The sequence below is a fragment of the Balaenoptera borealis genome (genome assembly GCF_965194805.1).
Source record: "Balaenoptera borealis genome assembly, chromosome: 15".
Classification (NCBI taxonomy): domain Eukaryota; kingdom Metazoa; phylum Chordata; class Mammalia; order Artiodactyla; family Balaenopteridae; genus Balaenoptera; species Balaenoptera borealis.
This window is the reverse complement of record NC_138871.1, coordinates 4,727,774-4,752,808: the sequence shown is the minus strand read 5'-3', so window position 1 is coordinate 4,752,808 and position 25,035 is coordinate 4,727,774. Positions and strand designations below refer to the sequence as shown.

Here is a 25,035-nt window from a genome sequence, read left to right as displayed (position 1 = left end):
TAAGAATGATGTTGGCTGCAGATTTTTTATAGATGCCCTTTATCATATTGAGGAAGTTCCCTTTTATTCATAGTTTGTTGAGTATTCTTAAAATCAGTGTTAGATTTTGTCAAATGCCTTTGCCTAGTCTACTGAGATGGTCATGTGGTTTTGTCCTTTATTGATATGATGTATTATATTAAATGACATTTGTATGTTAAAACAACTTGCATTCCTGGGATTAATCCCACTTGATATAGGTTAAGTTTATAATTGCTATATCCTCTTGATGAATTGACCTTTTTATTTTTATAAAATGCCCTTCTTTATCTCTAGTAACATTTTTTTCAATCTTCACGTTTATTTTATCTGTTATTTGTATAGCCACTCTGGCTCTCTTACCATATTGCTTGTATGGTGTACCATTTTTAATCCTTTTACATTCAATCTACTTGAACCTTTGAATCTAAAACTGTATCTTCTGTAGACTGCATAGAGTCTCATTTTTATTATTGTTGTTAAAAACTGGACATTTTAAATAACTTTGTAGTAATTCTTGATACTGATTCTCCCCCTCCCCTACCTCCAGGTTTTGTTGTTGTTTGATTATCTGCTTATTTATTTGTTTAGCAACTTGGATGAACTATTTCAGTAAAGTCTATTTCCCTACGCAGACTTTAATGTTGCCCTCAGCCAGTAGAGCCTTGGGCATTCTCATAATCCCCTTGACCTCTTCCTCTCTCACCCAGGATGACAGTGAAACCAGGGTTCTCTTTTACTCTCACTGATCTCCCAGTTAAGTTTCTATCTGGTCTGCTGTCTCTGTTGATACCATTCCACACCCAGTAATTGCTAGCCGAATGATCTACTGTTTTCTACATGCCTTGGGTCAGAAATTGCTCCACAGTCTGATTCAGTTAAAGTGCAGGGTAATTTTCACAGGAGTAAACTTTGAGGCCAGTCTTTGACACTTCTCTGACCCCACAATGGCTCTTCACAGCCATTTCTTTCCATAGTTCTTCTTTTAAACTGCTAACTGGTCTCCCCTTTCGTGTATAGATATCATGGAGAAACCAGCTCTTCCTACTTGCTCACTATCTAAATGTCCATTGTTTTTGACAGTTCCCTTAGGCTTGAACTTCCCTACACTCTGTTCCAAATGAAGCAAGTTCCCTTAGTGATACTTATGGAGTTCTCTGTTCTATGGGCTGCCTCCCACTTTAACAGAACCTCTATTCCACTGCTCTGAAAAGGGATACAGGAACAACAACCTGCTTCTTTTAGAGAGACACCCCTGCTTTATGAATGGGGTGCTGAACAGGGGCAGTAGCTCCTACTCTTCTTGGCTTGTCTCCCTTTGCACAGAAACTCAGCCCTATGAGGAAGCCAGGGTGAGAGGGTTTGGGGCCCATTATTCTTGGCCTGCCATGCCTGGGGTAGAATTGCAAGCCTGTGAGTAGGGGCTTCTAGAAGAGGAGATCTCTCAGTCATATTTGCCTGCAATAGAGCTTGTGCAACACATTGCTTGGGGCGGGGAAGGGGGGTTGATGACAAATACTGACAGCCTGATTTTCTGGGTAGAAACTGTAGCCCTGGACAGGGAGCTGGGGTTACAAGGGAGCCCCATCCTCTTGGCTGTGCCCACCCAGAGTAGAGTTTTCCTCACACTGAGCTGGGAAGTAGGAGAAGGAAACAGTCCAGGACACAGACTCTTGCAGGTTTTACCAATATTTAGAAGATTGTCTTCAATTGCTGTATGCTCTCAGTACCATTTCCAGAGACTGAATGGTTGTTTTTGATTTTTGGTTTTTTTAATTTTTAACAATTCTCACCAGTGATGGTTTTTCCACTAGGGAGAGCATCTAGGGCTCTCATGCTGTCATTCTGAAAGTGCTTTTCCCTTGCTTCCCTTTTTTTCTTACTCTTGATGCCTTTGGTTTACAGAATTCATGTAATCTTTGTCTTACACTGTTTTGTAGGGAACCTGGATTAAGAAGGCACTTTAGAAAGAATATTCAGGCAGCTGTGTGAAAGTACGACTGCATGGGTGGAAGTGATACCAAGAGTTGACCAGGTTGATGAGAAAACCTCATCCTGGAAGAAGATAGCAGGATGTCACAGAATTCTAGTTTTTCTTCTATTACCCTCCCTATATTGGCATCACTTCTCTGACACCATCAGCTATCAATTGATTAAAACATGTTGTCATGTATTCACAAAGATTCAGAAATTTAGAGCAGGAAAAGGATACCTGGTATAGCATCTTCATTGTAGAGATGAAAAAATTGAGGCTTAAACAGGTAAAGTGACTTTCTCAAAGTCAGTCATATAATTAATGTCTGAGGACAGAGGCTTCCTGATGCTTAGTTTTTGTCTTTCCACAGAGCACCATGGGAAACTCTCTCTCTCTCATTTCTTTTTAGAAGAAACATAAAATAAAATTCAAATAAAAAGATAAAATATCTATTATAAAGAAGTTGTCCATTACAAGGCTATTCATGTAAACTTTTCTGGAAAAAAAATTGACCCAATATAGCCATCATCTTGTGGTTCACCTGATAGTCTCATTTTAGTGACTGGATCTGGTCAATTTTAGAGGCAAACTGTGAAGGAAAGAGAAGAAAAAAAATCCAAATGTGAGCTTTTCATTCTATTGCCTTACTAAGAAGTTACATCTAGAAGCTGGCTTTCCTCAACATTTTCCACCTCAATTTTCCAGTGATCTTCGCTGAGTGTGGGGCTGAAGTGGGAACCATCTACATGCACTAATATGAATGATGAAAAAAGATGCAAATCATCCTGCAGTTTGATATGGAATAGGTGTTGAGATAATCTATGGATTATGAATAATAATTCTCATTCTCTGTTGAGCATTGTTCATCACTGCAACAGAATTCTTATCCTCAGATAGAATAATAGATGTGATTAATAATAAAAACTAACATTTATTAAGCATCAGTTACATGCCAGATACTTTACTTGCTTTATCTCATTTAATGATCCTAGCCACTCAATGAGATATATATTATTCCGTTCCCTCTTTTTAGACAAGGACGCTTTGAAAGATGAGTGACTTGGCTACAGTCATCTGGTCAGATGTAGAGGAAATAGGAATAGATTCATGGCATTCATCTCAAAATTCTTCCATAAACAGTCTGTTATACTGCTTCTTTTGAACAAATAGGCCGTAATAACACGATTCTCTAAAATGAAAAGTTTGGATGTGCCACAGAATTTTTCAAAACTGGTTTTAAGAGGTATTTCATGGAGCTTGTCCCTCTGCTTGTTCTTTTTTTTAATACTGTGTAAAGTTTATGGAGCGTTAGAGCTTCGTGTTTTGAATTACTGTCCAGACATATTCTATGCTGCCTCCTCCTCCTCCTTCCTCTTTTACAGTGACCACATGACACAGTTTTCCAGCACTGTTCTGGTTTCCACCTGTGGTCTGGTATGATTATTAAGAGGTCTCCTGTACTTTCAGAAGTGCCCTGGTTTGGATGAGAATTACACGGTCATTCATCCTTGAACCGGCTAAGGTGTAGTATTGTGGTCGCCCACTAGGTGTCAGCAGTGTAACCCCCAGAGAACTCAGGGAAAGCATTTCATTACAAAAGTCAAATCTGAGCAAATAATTAAGTGTAGTTCAAGAGCTACCTGCAGCCTCGGCCCTTCAAAACAAGTGAGCTAGCAGGGGGAGGAGAGAAAGAGCGGGTGCAGAACAGGTAGCTCCTTTCCTAGGATCTGGAAAAGAGGGAAGGATTCTCTTCCTGGTTAGAAGGGCTCTAGTGACATCTGGAATGAGCACCGAGGTGCCCTTTTTTAATTTTCACTCACAAAGTGAAACCAGTGTGCAGTGAGGTGAGGAAACAGCTTTGAAGAAGTATTTTTGCTTCACAAATTGCTCTTCAAATCACGATCGGATGAAGGTCGCACAGGTAGTTCCCTGGGCTTTCTCAACTCTACTGAATGACTAGATGCATTGGGGCCAGAGGCTGAGTTGCCTGAACACAAATACTTTAAAGGTGATTTGAAAATATCTATACTCAGAACTCGATGACGTGCTCGGACTCTTGCCGGAATGACCCACGGACTGTGCGTATTTCACCTGTGACCCAGGTGGATGTTGCCACTCTCTGGAAACCCTCCTCACTTCAGAAGTGCGGCACCCAAGGGCACACACAGTAAGAGAAGCCCGCAGCATGGGTTTTCAGATGCTTGTGCCTTTCGGTCCTTGGAATTGGTTGTTCTTGCTAGTGGCCCTCAGGTGTGGTGGAGCATCTTCTGATTTGAGTGAATCCACAAATTCCTCTGCCCGGCATGAGCTTAATGTTCGGTTTGCTGCTGCCGGCTCTGAGCCAGCTGAGACGGTATCTGTTTTCGCACTGGATTATAATTATGTGCAAATTCCTTACGAGGTCACCCTCTGGATACTCCTAGCATCCCTTGCAAAAATAGGTAAGGTCCCAAACATCTTCCTGGTTTGGGGAGTTGTTTTCCACGTGAGATAAGGTGTGTGCAAATGCCTTGTAGATGGTGAATTAACTGGATTTTAACTCTTGGTGCTATTACATAAAAAATTCTATTCCTGAGTCAAGGGAAAGTCATAACTGATTTTTGTCAAGCCATTTAATACTTCAGGTTGTGTTTTGAAATTTAAGAGCCTACTTTTGGGCTTTCGGTTGTTTTGATTTCCTCTCCTTTCAGGGTGACAGCCATATGACATTATTTGGCATATAAAAATCTCGGGTTCTATGCTTTAAGAAATACAGAGTAAAGTATGTCGAGCTTGGAATGACACCCATTGGAAATTTCAGGAACCATATAATGATTCTTCTGTAAAATGTGCTTCTTTCGTTCTTGGCCATGGAACCATGGGCTTCATCAACGATGCCCATTGTTTATTCTTTAAAAGTGGCATGTGCTCCTTGCAAATTGACAGAAAGCAAGAAACAAGGCAACCCGAAGCAACTCCTATCACTCAGTGATGGGATATGGGGATATGGTGGAACAGAGATGGTATCTGTCGGTAAAATCTTTGTTTACACCTGAGTCGAATGGAGCCAGTAGAGCACCCCTGGTTTCCTCTGTGACATAAAGTGGATTCAAGTTAATAGATGAAATTCTAACCAGGATTCTTTGTGCCCAAACCAAAGTGATGGTTTCCACTCTGTGACCATTTAATCTCCAAATTCACCCCCTTGTCTCCTTAGAAACAGCTTATTCCAGAGTGGAAAACTGATACAAATATCTCAATTGTCAAGCATAATGTCTCCTTTGCTTTAGTTATGAACTTTGTTATTTGAGTAGATAAGATTGCCTCATTGAAATAGACCCTATGAATCACGTTAGTGCTTGTTTATATGTTTCCTCTGGAACAGCTGTGAAATATGGGGTGAGCCATGAAATCGGGCAGTTAACTCCTTGGCATCAGGATGCTGGGCTCTGTCTTTTCATCTAACTCCCTGCCCATGGATGTTGGGGGGTGCTGGCATATTCATTAGGTGCCCGTCATAACTGCCGTTCATTTTGAGCTCATAAGATGTGAAGATAGAATGAAATTCTTAGTTTGAAGAGCTCTTGTGCAGTTTATCAAATGACTAAATGACACAGAGGGTTGCACATTATTTCTGAGAAGGGCTCAAGTAAAAATGGGTTTCCAAAGGGATGATATTCTCAGTTCAGAACTAGGGGTCTAACACCTTTCATGAAAACACGTGGATACTGAGAATGTTCAAGTTGGTCTTATGTGATCTTGAGTTTTCCTTTGTCAAAATGCCAGAGATTCTGACTCCGCCCACTCCCTTCCTTTTCACAGTAATGGGTGAAGTTGGCCTGGAATCAGGAAACTCGCTGATTCCACTGACTAGCTCTGTTTTTCTTCATCTCAGTTCATTCATCTGTGAAATTATTTCTGAGATCTCTTTTTGGTACAAATAAGAATTTTCTAATGGAAAGAGGCTTCTATTCTATATCAGTGAACCTCTCAAGGCTCAAAGTATATGTTTTATATTAGCATAATATACAGATTGTCCTTTAGAGGTGTTGTGTGTGCCCAGACTACGTCTACAAGTTCAGAGTCCTGTAAGGACGCTATTGTTCATAGAATTGCTGTTTAAATCTTCTTGATATTCATGTGGATGCAACTCAACATACTTTAGAAAAAGAAAATAACTGAAGTAGGTTATCAGTTGGATCATGCTTATTCAAGCACAATTTCATATTTGCTGGTCTTTAAGAATTCAGATTATTTTTATATTGTACATGAAAAGAGGATCAAATTTACTGAATATATACTGTGATCCAAGTACTGGTCTTGTAGCTTTATATATGGTAGCTTGTTCACCTGGGGCAAAAAAATAATAATAATGACATAAAACTTTAACACTTAAGGAAACCGTATAGCTTTTTTTAGATTCTATATTATAAATCTTGAATCAAAATATAGTTAATAATTGCTAGTATTCTTTTATTCCGTCATTCTATCAAGACACATTTATTGAGCACCCAGGCAAGGTGTAGGAATGATTGTGGTCCCCAGCCTCAAGGGGGAAGATGGGTGAATCTAGCACTGCCTTATAGGTGCTCCGACAGGGCCATCTTTGACTTTCAGGCTGGACTTCGTGGCCTTTTAAGTTTCAGACCAGGGAACTAGAACCTCAAAGTGACTGACTCTATTGTCCATTATGGAAGGGGAGAAGAATTTTGAAATGTGAAATTCATGTAGCATTTCCCTTAAAGGGCCCTGCTTACAGGTTAAACCCTCTTCCTGCTATCACTGTGTAGATGCAACTCGGATTCAGGCAGGTGACATTGGATCCATTTCAGGAAACTAGATCCCTGGAAGCAGGACCAGACTGGGGAGACACAGGGCCTGAGAAAATCACACTATGGGCTCTTCCGCCTACTTTACATATTTAAAAAGTTAAGTGTGGTTAAAATAAGAACTAACTGAAGAAGGAAGAGGAGAGAGGAGAAGAAGGAAGCTGTTATTAGGAAATGGAGAGAGCAGGACTTTAGAAGGAAGCCTTAAGCTGGTCTTGAAGCCAGTGGGCTGAGTGGTTTGGAATAATGTCTCTTGATACTCCATTGTATTAACCTGCCTGCTGATGGTGGATGGAGAAGTTCAAAGCTGTGGTCAGGGAAACCCACGTGTTCTTTGGATGGCTGAACCTAAAACTTCCTAAGGAGACATTCCATGGCCCCAAGGCCTATGGGAGGGAGCCTACCTCCTTAGCCTTGAATTTCAGGCCCTCCATTGCTTGGCTCAAAATCAGTACACTTCTAATAGCCAGGACATGGAAACAACCTAAATGTCCATCAACAGAGGAATGGATAAAGAAGATGTGGTACATATATGCAATGCAATATTACTCAGCCATAAAAAGGAATGAAATCGGGTCATTTGTAGAGACTTGGATGGACCTAGAATCTCTCATACAGAGCGAAGTAAGTCAGAAAGAGAAAAACAAATATCATATATTAATGCATATATGTGGAATCTGAAAAAATTGGTATAGATGATCTTATTTACAAAACAGAAATAGAGACAGAGACATAGAGAAAAAACGTACGGATACCAAGGGGGAAGAGGGGATGGGAGGAATTGGGAGACTGGGATTGACATATATACACTATTGTTATTATGTGTAAAATAGATAACTAATGAGAACCTACTGTATAGCACAGAGAACTCTACTCAGTGCTCTGTGGTGACCTAAATGGGAAGGAAATCCAAAAAAGGGGATATATGTATACGTATAGCTGATTCACTTCGCTGTACAGCAGAAACTAACACAACATCGTAAAGCAACTATACTCCAATAAAATTTTTTAAAAAATATCAGTACTCTTCCCCATTAAAATTTGCTCTGGCCAGAGGAATCTCCTCAGTGAATGTCAAAAATATCTGGCTGGGCCATCCCTGTCTCTCCTCTCTTTCTCCTGGAGTTCTCCCCTCCTAAAATGCCTTCCCTCTGTTGTCCAACTATATAAGTCCCACTCATTCTCCAAAACCTGTTCAACTTCTCCTTCCCATGCAAGAACTTCTCTGATGAACACCTGACCTGTTCATTCATTCATTTATACACTTAAGATTCTTTTAGCAATTAGACATGCTGTTATGGACAAGACATCTTGCTAAGCGTTTTGGGGAGATATAAAGATGTGTGCCATTCTGCCTGAGTTTGAGGAGCTTAGAGATTAGTAGGGGAGAAAAGTCATGGACCAAAAATGGTAGAAAGGGATCGTTGTTAAACAGGTACAGATAAAATGTTACAATAATGCAAAGGAGGACATATTATTTCCTTGGGAAGAGATTGGGAAAAGCTTAACCTCAAGGATTGAGCAGGACCAAAATAGGGTGGAGGGAAGGACAATGCCGGCAACAATAATAATACATAAAGACAAGAAAGGAGGCCTCCTGGATGAAAAGGCGTGAGCTTGGCTATAATGTAAGATGCATGAAGACAGTGCAGAGTGTGTGGGATACGGACTCGGGGAGAGCCCCAGGTGGCCTGCTGTGCCTGGATCTCTTGTCATATTTGTTGATATATTCAATATACACTTCTCTGTATACTTATACATTATATTGGCTTTATCTTCTTATTTGTTAAGAACGTTTCTAAAATTTCATCAATAGTTGGAATTGTAGAAAACATGTTTGGTCCCCCACCTCACAGGACTTACAGTGGGTTGTTCTTGTCACAGGGATGCTTAACAAATATTCTCAGTTTAAATTCTATGAGACGCTTTGTGTGCCTTCAGAGTCTTAGGTGGGGAATTGAACAATCAGATTAACATGGTGTAGAATAGTCATTTGACAGCAGGATGTGGAATAGACCAGGACGGGGAGGGAGAGGGAGGAGATCAGGAAGACACCGCAGTAAGTAGGATGAGAAGTGGGGAGGTCCTCAGTGAAGGCAGTGGCTGCAGGAGTGAATAGGAGGAGACGGACTTCCGGGGCAGCTAGTGGGAGACATAACTGATGAAATAGGTTGCCAATTGCACGAAGGGGCAGAGGTGATGGGGTCCCCATAAGAATGCGATTTGATTTCCTCTCAAGTGGCTGACTGGGTGGCAATGTCATTGGTTAAATAAAGGAAACAAAATAAAGACTTTTCATTTTTATTCATTTGTTTGTGGTGGAGAAGGAAGTGAGGTAAGGTAAGTTTGGAAGCAGCTGGGGTTTAGGTCACTGTGATAGACTCTTGCAGGAGCTTCAAAGGTGGGTTTTGCGTGAGAGCAGAAGAGTTCCACCGCTCAGATCCCTCGGGATGGGGAAAACAGGAAGGAGGAAGCAGGAGGGCACGGCTGGCTGAGAAGACGCGGGAGCCTGCACTGAGCATGGGAAGCACTTCGTCACCTCAAGCCGCAGCCGCACTTGCAGCTGCTGCTACAGATGGGCGCTGAGGCTGGGCCCGGAGATGCCGCCATCTGCGTGGCTTTGCAAGGCCCCTTGCACACCCCTCCCCTGGTGTCCTGGGGGCCACAGCCGGGTTCTCTGCCAACATCTAAACGTGGTTCTCTACTCTCCGCAGGCTTCCACGTCTACCACCGGCTGCCGGGCCTCATGCCTGAGAGCTGCCTGCTCATCCTCGTCGGGGCCCTGGTGGGCGCCATCATCTTCGGCACCGACCACAAGTCGCCTCCGGTCATGGATTCGAGCATCTACTTCCTGTACCTCCTTCCGCCCATCGTCCTGGAGGGCGGGTACTTCATGCCCACCCGGCCCTTCTTCGAGAACATCGGCTCCATCCTGTGGTGGGCAGGGCTGGGGGCCCTGATCAATGCCTTCGGCATTGGCCTCTCGCTCTACCTCATCTGCCAGGTCCAGGCCTTTGGCCTGAGCGACGTCAACCTGCTTCAGAACCTGCTGTTCGGGAGCCTGATCTCGGCCGTGGACCCCGTGGCCGTGCTGGCCGTGTTCGAAGAGGCGCGGGTGAATGAGCAGCTGTACATGATGATCTTCGGGGAGGCCCTCCTCAATGACGGCATCAGCGTGGTGAGATGCGCCCCCCCCCCCCACCGTCCCCAGGGAGACAAGGGGCCTGGGGGGTGGAGAAGGCCGGGCAGGCCTGGGCCTCAGCAGGACAGGGATGGGCCAGGGCAGTGTGGCCCCAGGTCTGGCCACTGCCCTTGGGATCTGCACGGCGCCCACGCTTGCTCACTACGCTGTTTGCCATCCACTGGCTTCTTTAAAGGAGAAGCAGGAGAGAGGAAGTGTGATTCTTTAGTGAATTCGGTGTTTCACTGAGCAAGCAGAAACCGTGGCTAAAGGCTCTTCTGGGTTTTCACACTAGGACAAGCAGTACTTGTGCTTTTATTTACTCTTAGTAATGGGACCTCACCCTCCTTCCCTTTATATGCTTTTTTTTTAAGCTCTGTTTTAGATGATGAAGTTAAATAAAAGATAGGGGTAGGGAGAGAGATGACGGAGGATTTGCACACATGCATTGGCTTGTATATCAGTCTCAATTGCGTGACTCCCAAGGAGAATGTGATAGAGCAGCTTTGCTTAGGAGTCCTTCCAGAGAGAGGCCGAGAAGCGTTTACAGGCCAGATCAGCGCAGAGCATTAAGGCCCAGAGATGTCTTTGGCTAGAGGTGCTGAAATATTCCAGATTGGCTGCTGCATTGCCCAGTTTCCTTACATTACTGCAAACCTTCACCAGGAGTTAGTCTATGTGATTTTATATAAACTTTGATGTACTTTTCTTATTCTTACATTTATACCATGTCACATAAGTAATACTAGAATGCATTTTCAGTGTAAAAGACTTAAATAGTACAAAATCATACAGCATAAAACACAAAAGCCTCCGCCTGACCCTCTTCCCTCCGCCTTGGATCCAGTTTGCGTTTCCCTCCCCATTTTTATCATGGACACATGCATATACGTACGCAGATAGAGATGTATTGATACATCATTCTACATAAAGTGGATGGCATTAAATCATATGTACTGCTTAGATGTAACAAATCTTGGATTTCTTTCTAGGTCTTTTCCACTGTTGCAGAGTATTTCATAGATTACGTTTATAAAGATTTATTTAACCAGTCCTTGATGGATGAATATTCAGGTGGTTGTCAACTTTTCACTTTAAAAAACAGTGTTGCGATAAGTATTCTTGTTTCTGCGTGCATCTCTTTTCGCACTTGTGAGTCTTTGTATAGGATATATTCTTGGAAGTGAAATTTCTGGGTTAAAAAGTAGGTATACTTAAAAATTTGAGAGATGCTGCTAGAATCACCTCCTCTTCATTCAAATGATGGAGGAGGGATTCCCACCAGAAGGTTATGGAGTGACACCAACGCTAAACAGATGAGACTAATGACAAGTGTGTTTGTCACCTATACTCACAGCCCGGGGTAGGGGGCCACCGCACACCATGCAGGGCCACACGGGTGCTGCACTGGGGAACAGAGTGAGCTCTCAGGGACTGCGGGAGGAACTAGTAGAAGGATGGGGTACCTCCTGGTTCCTAGGGGATGATGTGATTGGCTTATTATTTTTTTTATTTAACAAACTTTCATTTGGTACCTATTGTGTTCTGGGCACAGTGCTAACTGCTTGGGTGGCCATGATGATGAATGAGATGAGGTCCCCTGCTCTCCTTTTTTTTAATGTTTATTTTATATTGGAGCCTACTTGATTAACAATGTTGTATTAGTTTCAGATGTACAGCAAAGTGATTCAGTTACGTATATACATGTATCTATTCTTCTTCAAAATCTTTTTTTTAATCCCTTTTTGAAAATTTTATTTATTTTATTTATTTATTTTTGGCTGCATTGAGTCTTCGTTGCTGCGCGCGGGCTTTCTCTAGTTGTGGTGAGCGGGGGCTACTCTTCGTCGCGGTGCACGGGCTTCTCATTGCGGTGGCTTCTCTTGTTGCGGAGCACGGCTCTAGGTGCGTGGGCCTCAGTAGTTGTGGCACGCGGGCTCAGTAGTTGTAACCTGCGGGCTCTAGAGCGCAGGCTCAGTAGTTGCGGCACACGGGCTTTGTTGCTCCGCGGCATATGGAATCTTCCCAGACCAGGGCTCGAACCCATGTCCCCTGCATTGGCAGGCAGATTCTCAACCACTGCACCACCAGGGAAGCCCATCAAAGTCTTCTGAGTAATTCCACAGGCTGTCAGGGAACTGATCCCCAGTACACAGGGATATACAAGTACTGTGCCTGGTCCCTTGGTAAGGAGAGTTATTGGGCTGGGGGACCTTACCGTGGGGTCAGATTGCAGGGGGAACTTGCAGTAGAGCCATTCAGGACCCTTCTCATTTTACCAAATATATTAAACCTTAATTTTAGTTTTTATGTATACAGCTGCCAAGATTTTCCAGAAATCTTTATGGGCTTGCATCTCCATACACGGTGTATTAAGCGCATATTTCCTTGTATCACTGTCAACAAGGGGCATTGCTTTCTTAATGTTTTCCCATCTAATGAGCAAAAAAGGACGACACATGTTTGCTATGATCTGCATGATGATATTAAGCATCTTTTCAAAGATTGTGGATCATGAGCGTTTCTTCCGCTATGAATTGGAAATTCGTGTCCTTTCAGGGTTGCCAGACTTAAAAAAAATACAGGATACCAGTTAAATTTGAATTTCCTATAAACAGTGAGTAATTTTTTATCAGTACGTCCCAATTATTGTATGCAAATATTGCTTCTTGTCAATTTTTCTTTGAGACCAGTTGCTGTTTTATTTCTTTTTTAATTGACTTGTAGAAACTCATTAAATTATCTAAACTTTAAGCTTTAGATAAACTTTAAATTATCTAAACTTGAATGTTACATAAAAAGCAAATATTTTCTCCCATTCTGTCACTTAAATTTTTTTAAGTCATGTGTCTTCTACATGTAAAAGTTTTAAATGTGTATGTAGTCAAACCTACTAACGTATTCTTTTATTGCCCTGGGTTTCACATTTTGCCTTCCAAGATTGTGCCTAACCAAAGAACACGCACACATGTTTTGTTTTGTTCTTTAATTTTTCTCCCTTTTACAATTAATTATTTAATTCACCTGGCACACAATTTTTTTAGTGTTGTTATTCATAATTTTCTTTATTTTTTCTTTTTTAAATTTTAATTTATTTATTTTATTGGAATACAGTTGATTTACGTTGCGTTAATTTCTGCTGTACAGCAAAGTGACCTAGTAATACACATATATATATATTGTTTTTTAAATTCTTTTCCATTATGGTTTATCCCAGGATATTGAATATCGTTCCCTGTGCTCTATGTCAATAGGAGGACCTTGTTGTTCATCGTGGCACACAATATTTTATCATGAGGACTTTATGCCGAAATGGATAGTACTGGGGGAGAAAGCATTCGAAAATAATCCAAGATATCCGGGGTGGATTCACCAAGTGGAGGAGACCCACGCTTGAAGTCAGAAGCCAGGTTATTTATTCATAATGAGAATCTCTAACTGTTGAGTGAGATGCTAGACTCATCAGACCTGCCTGTCCTTCCCTGCTGGGCGAGCATCTCAGAAAGCCAAGTTGTCTGCCGGTTGCCAGGGGAGCCTGAACTCCAGCCTGTTATCCCATTTACGTATCTCATTTCTCAGTGTGTGGCCCTCAAGCCACGTGCCTCAGAATCCCCCAGGTGGGCTTGGTGAGCCCTCAGATGGCCAAACCTCAACCCAGGACCACTGACCCCCCACTCTCTGGGACCAGAGCCTGGGAATCTGTATTTTTAACCAGCACCTCAGAGGATGGCTGATGTTTGGGAACTACTTGTTCATGGCCTTTAGGTGGCGAGAGCTGATATATCTTGATCTAAAACGATGCTACGTCTGGGAAAGGACTGGGCTAGATTTGTCTCCACCCATTCTTTCTTCAGGTGCTTTCTTACTTTGGGTTTTGTTACAGTGGAATAAGTCCCCTTGGCTGGGAACCGATTCCACCTCCTAAGGCACCCCTCTGAGCCACGATGCCTCCGTTTCACAGTTTATCCAGAGAGCATCTCATTTTAACTCATATCCAAGTTCTTTGGGGTCCCTTGCTGACTGTAACCGCACGAAAGCAATGCCATTGAGGGTGTTCATCTGTGTCAACATCAAGGCCACCTTCTGGCAGCCTGTTCTGAGATAATTATGCAACTTTCCCTTCCTAAGTCATTAGGGAAATTTAGCAATGACAATATCACCTCACTTAATTTTCACAGACCAAGCTCTTTCTTGATACAACCTACAAACGTTGTTGCCAAGACATAGTCTTTGTTAACGACCCACGAGAACATGTGGCTCTGTTCCCTCTGTGGTGCTGCCTCTGAACTTGAGACTCGCTTCAGCCTGAGTTTTCTCTAGACTTTACATCTAGAGCCAATCACGGCCTGGGGTTTCTTTGCTAACTGCATTTGACTTTCCCAAAGTTTAGTTGTTTCCACTTGGACTTTTTTTTTGACATGATCATTTCCAAATAAAATTGTAATTTTCAGCTGACCAGAGTATCTGCTTGAGGGCACTGCTGTGACCTCCACGCGGTGAAGCTGCTGCAGAGCTGGCTCCGGGGTGGGGATGGAGGTGCCCACACGTCACTCGGGGTCACCCTGGGGTCACCCTGGGGTCACCCACAGCACAGTGATATTAAGTGTGTGCTGGGGCACTTCTGCGTCCCTGCGTGAAACTGGAGAAGCTCGGGGCCGGATTTAGAAAGCAGTTTGAGAGCAACTGGTATTTAATGCAGTGCAGTTGTCTTCTGAGCCAAGGGCCTTGGACTCACCCTTTCATCGAGGAGGGAGCCTTCCCGAGGGCAGCCGTCACAAGCGGGCTCTTTCAGCAGAAGGTCTGAGTCATCCAGACAGAGACCTGTGATTAGTGGGTTACGTGTGACAACTTTGCAGATCTTTATCCCACGAAAACAGCTGCCTCTCACTAAAGAGGAGACGCTCCAGAGGAGATGCAACCGTCGAAAGAGCAATGAACCTGACCCCCCAGGTCTCTTGTCCACTTATTTCTCCCTCTCGCTGAATATTTTAGGTTATGACTCCAATCATGAGAACTTCCTTAATGGTGGGCAAAGGGAGAAGAGACAAAACCCCAGTAGCTTTCAAATAATAACTAGTATCCCCAGTTGAAGTCTCGTGGCCAGCATCATAGCAGTAAGAGAGATGCAGCCACTATATCCAGGCCCTGTATGGGGTCACTTGTACATTTATTATTTTATCAAATCCTTAGATTTTACTGTGAGGCTGAATTAATAGTCACATTTCACAGATGAAGAAAATAAGGCAAAGGGAGTACAATAAATTGCACAAGGGCATCGTGCCTGGCCATGACAGACCGGACATGGGTGCCCAGGTCTGTCTCTTCCCAATCTCTTTTCTTTTATTCTTACCTTTTGAATTTTCAACTCATGGAGCTGAGAGGAACAGGAGACAACCAATATGTTACCTATGAGGAGACTGGGCTCATGTCCAGTTGGTAGGAAACCCAGGGCTCTTTCTCCGAAACAGAACTGGCTTGTTTGGCCAAGTCCAGTATGTGGCTCCGGGAAAGATTCTGGTCATCTCTGTGCCTAATTTCTGTAAAATCGGGGTGACGGTATTACTTAGCTCGTCGGGTCACTGGAAAATCCCCATTGAGCCTTTAGTATAGTGAGTGTTCAGCGTGCAGTGAGAACTCCAGGCATGCTGACTATGATTTTTTATCACGCCAACTCGGGGACACGCATTGCGGTTGACTCCCTCGTAACAAGCATTTGGTTTTAAACAAGGCACTGCTTCATGCATCGTAGGCAGATTGTCCTTATATGTGTAGTCCTCCCTGGTCTTCCTGCATCAGTTTGCTGAGTAAGCAACAAGGTGATGCCACCAAGGTTTCTATCATCTTGCCCCATCACCCCCTCCTCCACCTCACCTGGAGGTCCCGGCATCCCCCCCTCCTCCACCTCACCTGAGAGGTGCCAACATCTCCCCTCCTCCACCTCACCTGGAGGTCCCCGCATCCCCCCTCCTCCACCTCACCTGGAGGTCCCCGCATCCCCCTTCCTCCACCTCACCTGGAGGTCCCAGCATCCCCCCTCCTCCACCTCACCTGGGAGGTCCCCGCATCCCCCCTCCTCCACCTCACCTGGGAGGTCCCCGCATCCCCCCTCCTCCACCTCACCTGGGAGGTCCCGGCATCCCCCCTCCTCCACCTCACCTGGAGGTCCCCGCATCCCCCCTCCTCCACCTCACCTGGAGGTCCCCGCATCCCCCTTCCTCCACCTCACCTGGGAGGTCCCCGCATCCCCCCTCCTCCACCTCACCTGGGAGGTCCCCGCATCCCCCCTCCTCCACCTCACCTGGGAGGTCCCGGCATCCCCCCTCCTCCACCTCACCTGGAGGTCCCCGCATCCCCCCTCCTCCACCTCACCTGGAGGTCCCCGCATCCCCCCTCCTCCACCTCACCTGGAGGCCCCCGCATCCCCCCTCCTCCACCTCACCTGGAGGCCCCCGCATCCCCCCTCCTCCACCTCACCTGGAGGTCCCCGCATCCCCCCTCCTCCACCTCACCGGGAGGTCCCCGCATCCCCCCTCCTCCACCTCACCTGGAGGTCCCCGCATCCCCCCTCCTCCACCTCACCGGGAGGTCCCCGCATCCCCCCTCCTCCACCTCACCTGGGAGGTCCCCGCATCCCCCCTCCTCCACCTCACCTGGGAGGTCCCCGCATCCCCCCTCCTCCACCTCACCTGGGAGGTCCCGGCATCCCCCCTCCTCCACCTCACCTGGAGGTCCCCGCATCCCCCCTCCTCCACCTCACCTGGAGGTCCCCGCATCCCCCCTCCTCCACCTCACCTGGAGGCCCCCGCATCCCCCCTCCTCCACCTCACCTGGAGGCCCCCGCATCCCCCCTCCTCCACCTCACCTGGAGGTCCCCGCATCCCCCCTCCTCCACCTCACCGGGAGGTCCCCGCATCCCCCCTCCTCCACCTCACCTGTAGGTCCCAGCATCCCCCCTCCTCCACCTCACCGGGAGGTCCCCGCATCCCCCCTCCTCCACCTCACCGGGAGGTCCCCGCATCCCCCCTCCTCCACCTCACCGGGAGGTCCCCGCATCCCCCCTCCTCCACCTCACCTGGAGGTCCCAGCATCCCCCCTCCTCCACCTCACCGGGAGGTCCCCGCACCCCCCCTCCTCCACCTCACCTGGAGGCCCCCGCATCCCCCCTCCTCCACCTCACCTGGAGGTCCCCGCATCCCCCCTCCTCCACCTCACCTGGAGGTCCCCGCACCCCCCCTCCTCCACCTCACCTGGAGGTCCCCGCATCCCCCCTCCTCCACCTCACCTGGAGGTCCCCGCATCCCCCCTCCTCCACCTCACCTGGAGGTCCCCGCATCCCCCCTCCTCCACCTCACCTGGAGGTCCCCGCATCCCCCCTCCTCCACCTCACCGGGAGGTCCCCGCATCCCCCCTCCTCCACCTCACCGGGAGGTCCCCGCATCCCCCCTCCTCCACCTCACCGGGAGGTCCCCGCATCCCCCCTCCTCCACCTCACCGGGAGGTCCCCGCATCCCCCCTCCTCCACCTCACCTGGAGGTCCCCGCATCCCCCCTCCTCCACCTCACCGGGAGGTCCCCGCACCCCCCCTCCTCCACCTCACCTGGAGGCCCCCGCATCCCCCCTCCTCCACCTCACCTGGAGGTCCCAGCATCCCCCCTCCTCCACCTCACCTGGAGGTCCCCGCATCCCCCCTCCTCCACCTCACATGGAGGTCCCCGCATCCCCCCTCCTCCACCTCACCTGGAGGTCCCCGCATCCCCCCTCCTCCATCTCACCTGGAGGTCCCCGCATCCCCCCTCCTCCACCTCACCTGGAGGTCCCCGCATCCCCCCTCCTCCACCTCACCGGGAGGTCCCCGCATCCCCCCTCCTCCACCTCACCGGGAGGTCCCCGCATCCCCCCTCCTCCACCTCACCGGGAGGTCCCCGCATCCCCCCTCCTCCACCTCACCGGGAGGTCCCCGCATCCCCCCTCCTCCACCTCACCTGGAGGTCCCCGCATCCCCCCTCCTCCACCTCACCTGGAGGTCCCAGCATCCCCCCTCCTCCACCTCACCTGGGAGGTCCCCGCATCCCCCCCCGAGATCGGAACCCAGGCATCCTGGCTCCAGAGTGTCTCTGCTCCTAACTCCTACTCCATGCTTTCTCTTCACCCCTCCCTCTCTCCCCACCACTTTCTTTTCCTCTGGTTTTCCCTCCTTCCTCTGGTGATGTCTGCATTTCGCATCTTGCTGCCACTCTAGTCCATTCTCTAGGCATAAGGTGGATGCTAGAGTGGTAGAGGGAACAGCAATAACGTTTCTGTGCAGGACCCTTGGGCTAGTCACGTTGGCAGGTATTTTATCTGCTTTTTCTTCTTAGAGCTTTATCACAACCTACTGTGGCGGGATTGCTGTCCCCATTTTGTGAAGAAGCAGTATACACTGCTTAAGAGCAGAGGACCCCCCAACCCCAAATGTCTGTCAACTGAAAAAAATTGCACAACATGAAAGTCGTGAGTTAAGTTGTTTGGGGCAAAATGTGGACCACAGCCTGGGAGATAGCCTCTCAGAGAGCTTGGACGAACTGCTCCAAAGAGGTCAGAAGGGAGGTCATATATATGTGATATTGGTGAAGGGGGTTCGTGGAGTCAAGCACACACTTTGGCAGAAGGTTGCCGCTAGTCACGAAGAGCAGATGTCACCGTTAATGATTTTAGTGCTTTTCTAGATATGAGAAGATGCAAGAAATTGGGCTCATAAAATCTTCTCCTGAAACTACCTACCTGGAGCACAGAGAGCCTCATTCCTGATCTCTGCCCTGAACTCCTTTCAGGGGGTGTTTCAGGTCAGCAACTGCAGAGGCCGTTGGTTTCATCCTTGTAGAACCCGCCGGCGAGCAACAATTTTCAGTTGGCACGTCTGTGCCCACATGTCTGTGCTGACCCTTCTTGGTCCTTTGAGCCTCTCAGGTGAATTACCAGATCTCCAGATGCTTAAGTTTCTTCATTGTTATTTTTATTATAAACACACAGACTGTCAGAGAAGTCATTTATTGAATATAATTTATTCTATGCGGCTCAATAACCAAAAGATATAGTGAAAAGTTGTCCTCCACTGCTTTTCGCAGCCCACAATCAGTAACAACAGTTTCTTAGCATTGACCTTATACCTTTCATTCAAGTTGCCCCTCTATTTATTATGCATTCTTATTGCTGGCATTAGAGCCTGAATTTCCTGATCCCTTATTCTAGAATTCCTTTGACCTCTTCTCATCTCCTCTTTGCATCCCTTTATCAGCCCAGCTTTGCTGACTAGTTCCTTGTCGACCCTCATGATTTTTCTCCTGAGGCCTCCGGCCATCATCGTAGGGCCCAGCAGGTAGCTCTGAGCCTCAAAGATGCTGATGCCGCCTACAGAGGGGATAACTGAATGATGGAAGGAGTGATGGGGACTAGGAAAGGCTGTGCCCAGGCTGTGCTGTGACCACAGCCCTCCTCCTCTGATTCCCAAGAGGGTCACTCCGTTTGAATTGGCATTTGTCAGGGAAGCTGCGAGCAAACCAGGGGGCTCTCCCTCTGACCAGCTCCCATCACGGAACTTTGGAATTGCTCCCTGAGACTAAAGGCTAGAGGTGGGATGCAACCAGGGGTAGGCACGCAGGGAGAGAAGAGTCTCAGTGTCCTTCCTTGCCGCACCTTCGTGGACCCATGTCTGTGGACGCTGTCCTGGGTACTGTGCACGCGAAGATGAGCTGAGCGCCTCTGCCCATCACTCAGTGGTGGGGGACAGTCATGGACCCTGCCGGTGTGAGGATGCCATGGCGAGTTCAAACCAAGCTAGCTGGCAGGGAACAGCTTGCCAGAGGAAGCTGCGTCTAATCCGGGAAAGATTTTTAAAAACATTCATTTAAGGGTGAATTTTCCTCCAGGATTCTCCCTGGTTTATATTTTCCTACCTCAAAGAAGTCCTAGCTCCAGGAACATCCCGTGCAAGAGGCAGTAAATTGTGCCCAAGAACATGGAGAGTGAGGCCAAATGCCTTAGTTCTAGTCCTGGCTCCTGTACTAGGAAACTGTGTGACTTCAGATGAGCCACTTAACCTCTCTGGGCCTCAGTTTCCTTTCTGTAAACTGGAGATCAGGTTGAGGGTTAAAGTGAGTTGATACAGGTAAGCATTTAAAACAGTGCCTGGCACAGGGTTCAGGACAAAGTGTTTCTAATATTATGATTTATAAGAAGAAATATATATTTGGTCTTTGTCCCCATTCAGGGCACAGAGCTCATTAAAACCCTTGAAATTTCCTAAGTGAAGAGAGCTGCCTTTTGTTATGCTAATGAGGCGAATTTTGGAAAGCCCCTAAGTAACCTAAGGAAGGGGGCTGGTTGCCAGTGGAATGGACTTTGTGATTAAGGAGTTGGAGCTTTCAGTCTCCCTCCCTAAACCACCCCCAATCTCCACCTCCAGGAAAGGAGCTGGAGATTGAATTCAGTCACCCATGGCCAGTGATTTAATCAACCAAGTGCAAGTAATGAGGCCTCCATAAAAACTCTAGAGGATTGGGTTTGGAGAATTTCCAGGTTGGTGGAGATTCGGGGAGGCTGGAGCTCCTGGAGAGTGATGGAAGCGCCTCACCCCTGCCCTATAACTTGCCCCTGCCCCATAACTTGTCCTAAGCATCTCTCCCACCTGGCAGTTCCTTTTTTTTTTCTTAATTTAAAAGAAAAAATGTTTAAAAAAAAATTTTTATTGGAGTATAGTTGATTTACAGTGTTGTGTTAGTTTCAGGTGTACAGCAAAGTGAATCAGTTATACACGTACAGATATGTCATTACAGAGTATTGAGTAGAGTTCCCTGTGCTATACAGGAGGTCCTTATTAGTTGTCTATTTTATATACAGGTGTGTGTATGTCAATCCCAATCTCCCAATTTATCCCTCCGCCCCTTAACTCCTGGTAACCATAAATTTGTTTTCTACATCTCTGTAACTCTATTTCTGTTTTGTAGATAAGTTCATTGGTACCCTTTTTTTCTAGATTCCACATATAAGCGATATCATTTGATCCTTTTGTAGTAAACCGGTCATCTAGTGAGTAAAATGTTTCTCTGAGTTCTCTGAGCCATTCTAGCAAATTAATCGAACCCAAGGTGGGGTTGTTGGAACCTCTCAACTATGGCTGGTGGGTTAGAAGCCCAGGTGACAACCTGGACCTGCGATGGGCATCTGAAGCGGGGGGAGAGGCTGTCCTGGGGGGCTGAGCCCTCAACCTGTGGGATCCGACCCTGTCTCCAAGTAGATGGTGTCAAATTGAGTTAATTGCTTGATGGTGTGAGAAAGAAGCACACACGTCGGAACCCGTGTCAGGGTCGGCGTGTTATTTATAGAAGTCCACCTCCGTGAGTGCCTGAGAGCCGCAGAGCCTTTCTCACAGCCTGAGCGACGCCCCATCTGTCTGGACTTGGCGGTCTCAGCTTTTCCGCGAGAAGCGCAGCACACAGACCTGAGCAGACTCTCTCTGGGGGAGTGTCGGGCAATGTTTTTCTTGTCCTCTTTTTATCTCCTTATTTACCTTCATTTTCTGCACGTTCCTAGGAAAGGAGGAGAGAGGCTGCAGATACCTTTACAAGTAGACAGTTTCCTCCGGCCAAGAATGTGGGTATATACAAGGGAGGCGTGAACCCAACAAGTGTGATCTTGAGCAAGTGACTCCATCCTTTTGTGCCTCCGCTTCCTCAGGTGTAAAATGGGAATGTTCAGTCTGACCCCAGAGGGTGTTTTCGAGGAGGCTGTGAAATCAGACACACAGACGCCGGCACCTAGTAGGTGAGGAATCAGCGTCCCGTTGCCCTTCCCGGGTTCGAGGGGAGGTTCCACGCAAGATGGACCATCTGCTTGGTGCCTGTCGGCCTGGAGACGGGGATCAGGCCCAAACCCCAGATGGACACTAGGCGCACCACCCTACTAGCGCCAACAGGGAAGCGCCCACCCAGCCCAGGGCCCAGGCATCTTCCTTCTGGCCCGACTCTCATCAAAGCCTCTGGAGGTCTGCCTGGTGAGCTTCTCCTCAGCTCACAGCTGCCACTGGTCATCAGTTACGGTACTGGCCGTGGAGCCCGTGGGGGTGCGTGTGATGCAATGCACACAATAGCTTGGGTTGGCGCTTGGACCAGGTCGGGGGAGTGGGAGGAGCTGGGAGAAATGAAGGGCAGAGGGCAGCCCAGGGTTGGCCCCAGCAAACAAGGATGTTCGGGGGGGTCAGACGTTCACCAACAGAGAAGCCAGATTTCACTCCTAAGCTTCCCCAACTGGGAGACACCTTTACCTCCCCGCGCCTGGGGTTTCAGTTGTGGGCTCCTGTTAACCAGAAGCCTGAAAGATCTGCTCCTTGGGCCCGTATAAATGATTCAGAGATGCGCTCAGGCAGTGCAGGGTCGCAGAGGGACACTTCAACCGTAGGTCATTGGAATTCCTCAAGTCTGTTTCAGAAACACTGGTTTGGTTCATTGTCTTCTGGTTGAAGAAACAGACTAATTGAAGTCTGAGGGGTACAAGTAGGTTTTCCAGCAGCCTGCGCTGTGAGCCCCTGGTGGGTGGTTAGAACTAACTCCAGTTCACAAGGGCAAGAAGAAGAACGGATCCTTGCCTGGTTACCAAGTTGTCCTTCCTTTGTCAGGAGGTAGGGTTGAGCAGCTATGGAAATGGATTTGGAAAGGAAACTCTTCTCGGGAGAAAAGCAAACTCTAAGCCTGGGACTCCAGACAGCCAAGAGAGTTTCCTAGTTCAGTGGTTTTCAAGAGACTCTCCCGCCCCAAAGAGCACGCCTGCATGTGTTCTCAAGGGTGTGTCAGGTGTGTCAGGCTTTGGTGTGGAAAAAAAATCTGCTCAGGGTCATGTGAGCAGTCCCAATAGCTGGCCGTTTGGAAGAGATGTGAGCAGCTAGTCTGTTCCCCCGTGGCTTCCTCAATGATTATGTAAAACGAACAGTCTCTGGCAGAACCTGTCCTGCGGGCCGGCTCTGTCATATCACATCCAGGTGATGGGTCAGAGACAGAGCCATTGGCTCTGTCCCCAGGCTGTGGTTTGCCCCAGTTCCCTCCTGCTCACCTGGGATCACGTAAGTGAGCATTATCCTAGCAGCATGGGAGAAAACGGAGAACTCAGTGAAATCCAACTACTTTATTTCAAAGTTTAGTCCTGTTTGATTGAGCCAGAGTTCCCTTGAGTTTGAATCTTTCATTTATTCATTCGTCATTCATTCATTCATGAAAAAAAATTACTGAGCAGTACTTTTTCTCAGAAACTGCTCTTTCTGTAACAGGGAAGAGCCAAATCTGACTACATGTTGGCTCTGTTTCTTTTACTTTAACCTTTGCTTTCTGCTGCTTTTGTTCACTGAAAGGATACTGTGTATACATAATGGGCTGCCTCAGGGAACCCTGCCCCTCTGCCTGAAGGTTAAACCAAAGTGCCTTTGTTCAGGGAAACATCCGGACCCTGTCCACCTGTGGATGGCCGCAAGAAAGAAGAAATTAACACATTCCCTCCCCGAGGCTGGCCATTCCAGGGGATATTTGCAAATCTCATGGCCTTTTTACTTTACTTCCTCATCTCCTCCCCCTCTCTGTGCTATAAAAGAAACTGGCATCCAAACCCCGAAAAGATGGTTATTTTGAGACGTTAGTCTGCCATCTTCTCGGTCTGCCCAGCACCACGTCTCCAGTTTATTAGCCTGTCGTGCGGCCAGCAGAGCAAACTTGGACTCAGTAACATTTCCACTGTGCCAGACAGACCCTCTCAGAAGAAGCAAATCACTGAGCTAGTCTTCAGTGAATTGACATCTACTGGTCACAACTGATGTTTGCTTTTATAGTTTAAAAAGTTTGGAGGTTAAACAGCCTTAAAATGACTTTTCCTGTCTTGCAGGTGTACTAGCACCAGATGGTGAAAGTCAGTCCTCTGGGCGTTAGCTTCAAGTTGGCATGGAGGTGATGGGAGGGGAAGATTGCCCAGACTCAGAGGGGCCAGGCTGGGCGGTTCCTTGAAGAGATCATGGCTGAGGAACAGGGGTGGGTGTGGGTGTGGGTGTGTGATTGCTATTAGCTCTGAACTGCTAAGTTTCGTTTACCTGCAGGCCACTGAAAAGAAATTTTCCGTAGTTTTAGAGACAGAAGTCTGGAGACTGGGGGAAAGATTGGTGGAAGATATGTATGCAGGAGCTATTGGCAGGTAGGTGGGAAGAGCAGCTATGAAATATGGCCCGTCCTCTACCCTGCTGTTCTTCAGGCTGAGAAGAATATGTTCAGACTTTTTAAATTGAAAAGAATTTCCTTAAAGAAACATCTTTGCTGCGCCCTAAATCAATAAAACCCTGCCGCTTACTTCTCTTTGTTAAATTTTCTGACCTCCGCTTAGGTCATCTTCCTGGCCTCTCTGAGATTATAAGCAGCTAATGATCAAGGATGTCAGTCCTAAGAGAGTCGGGAGATCCCATGTTTCATCTCCTGTCCTGAGTTTCAGATCTTTTTTCCCTTCCTTTAAGGAGTGAAGTATAAAAGCTTCTTCTCTTCTGTCCCTTATTTTTAGCTTTTTTTTTTTAAATTGAAGTACAGTTGATTAACAATGTTGTGTTAGTTTCAGGTGTACAGCAGTGATTCAGTTATAATATTTTTTTCCAGATTCTTTTCCCATATACAAAATGTTGAGTATAGTTTCCTGCTATAAAGTAAGTCCCTGTCGGTTATCTATTTTATACATAGTAGTGTGTATATGTTAATCCCAAACTCCTAATTTTTCTCTCCACTCTCCTTCCCCTTTGGTAATCATAACTTTGTTTTCTATGTCTGTGGGTCTGCTTCTGTTTGGTGAATAAGTTCATTTGTATCATGTTTTTTTTAGATTCCAAATATAAGCGGTATCATACGCTATTTGTCTTTTTCTGGCTCTATCATTCTGGCGACTGCTAGGTAACTGCTGGGTTTCTTATTTCTTAGTTAATTTCCTTTAATAGTCAAAGAAAGTGGTTGCCAAGGAACTGCTCTTTGACAACTTAACGTGCCAGTGCCCTTTCATACAAAGTG

The 25,035-nt window shown here is 46.8% G+C and overlaps 1 protein-coding gene across 2 annotated transcripts in view; it reads left to right on the top strand.

Moving 5' to 3' along the window:
- The first annotated feature begins 3,588 nt into the window (after nucleotides 1-3,588).
- Nucleotides 3,589-25,035, top strand: part of SLC9A4 (solute carrier family 9 member A4) — a 64,918-nt gene continuing 43,471 nt past the window's right edge. Inside the window, exons 1-2 of one of the 2 annotated variants that reach the window (XM_082357375.1) lie at nucleotides 3,589-3,914; nucleotides 9,516-9,979. In XM_082357375.1, the coding sequence (XP_082213501.1) occupies nucleotides 9,548-9,979 (432 nt within the window). In that variant the 5' untranslated portion in view covers nucleotides 3,589-3,914; nucleotides 9,516-9,547. Of the gene's footprint in view, nucleotides 4,435-9,515; nucleotides 9,980-25,035 lie in introns of both variants that reach the window. The other variant, XM_082357374.1, reaches the window with a different exon arrangement.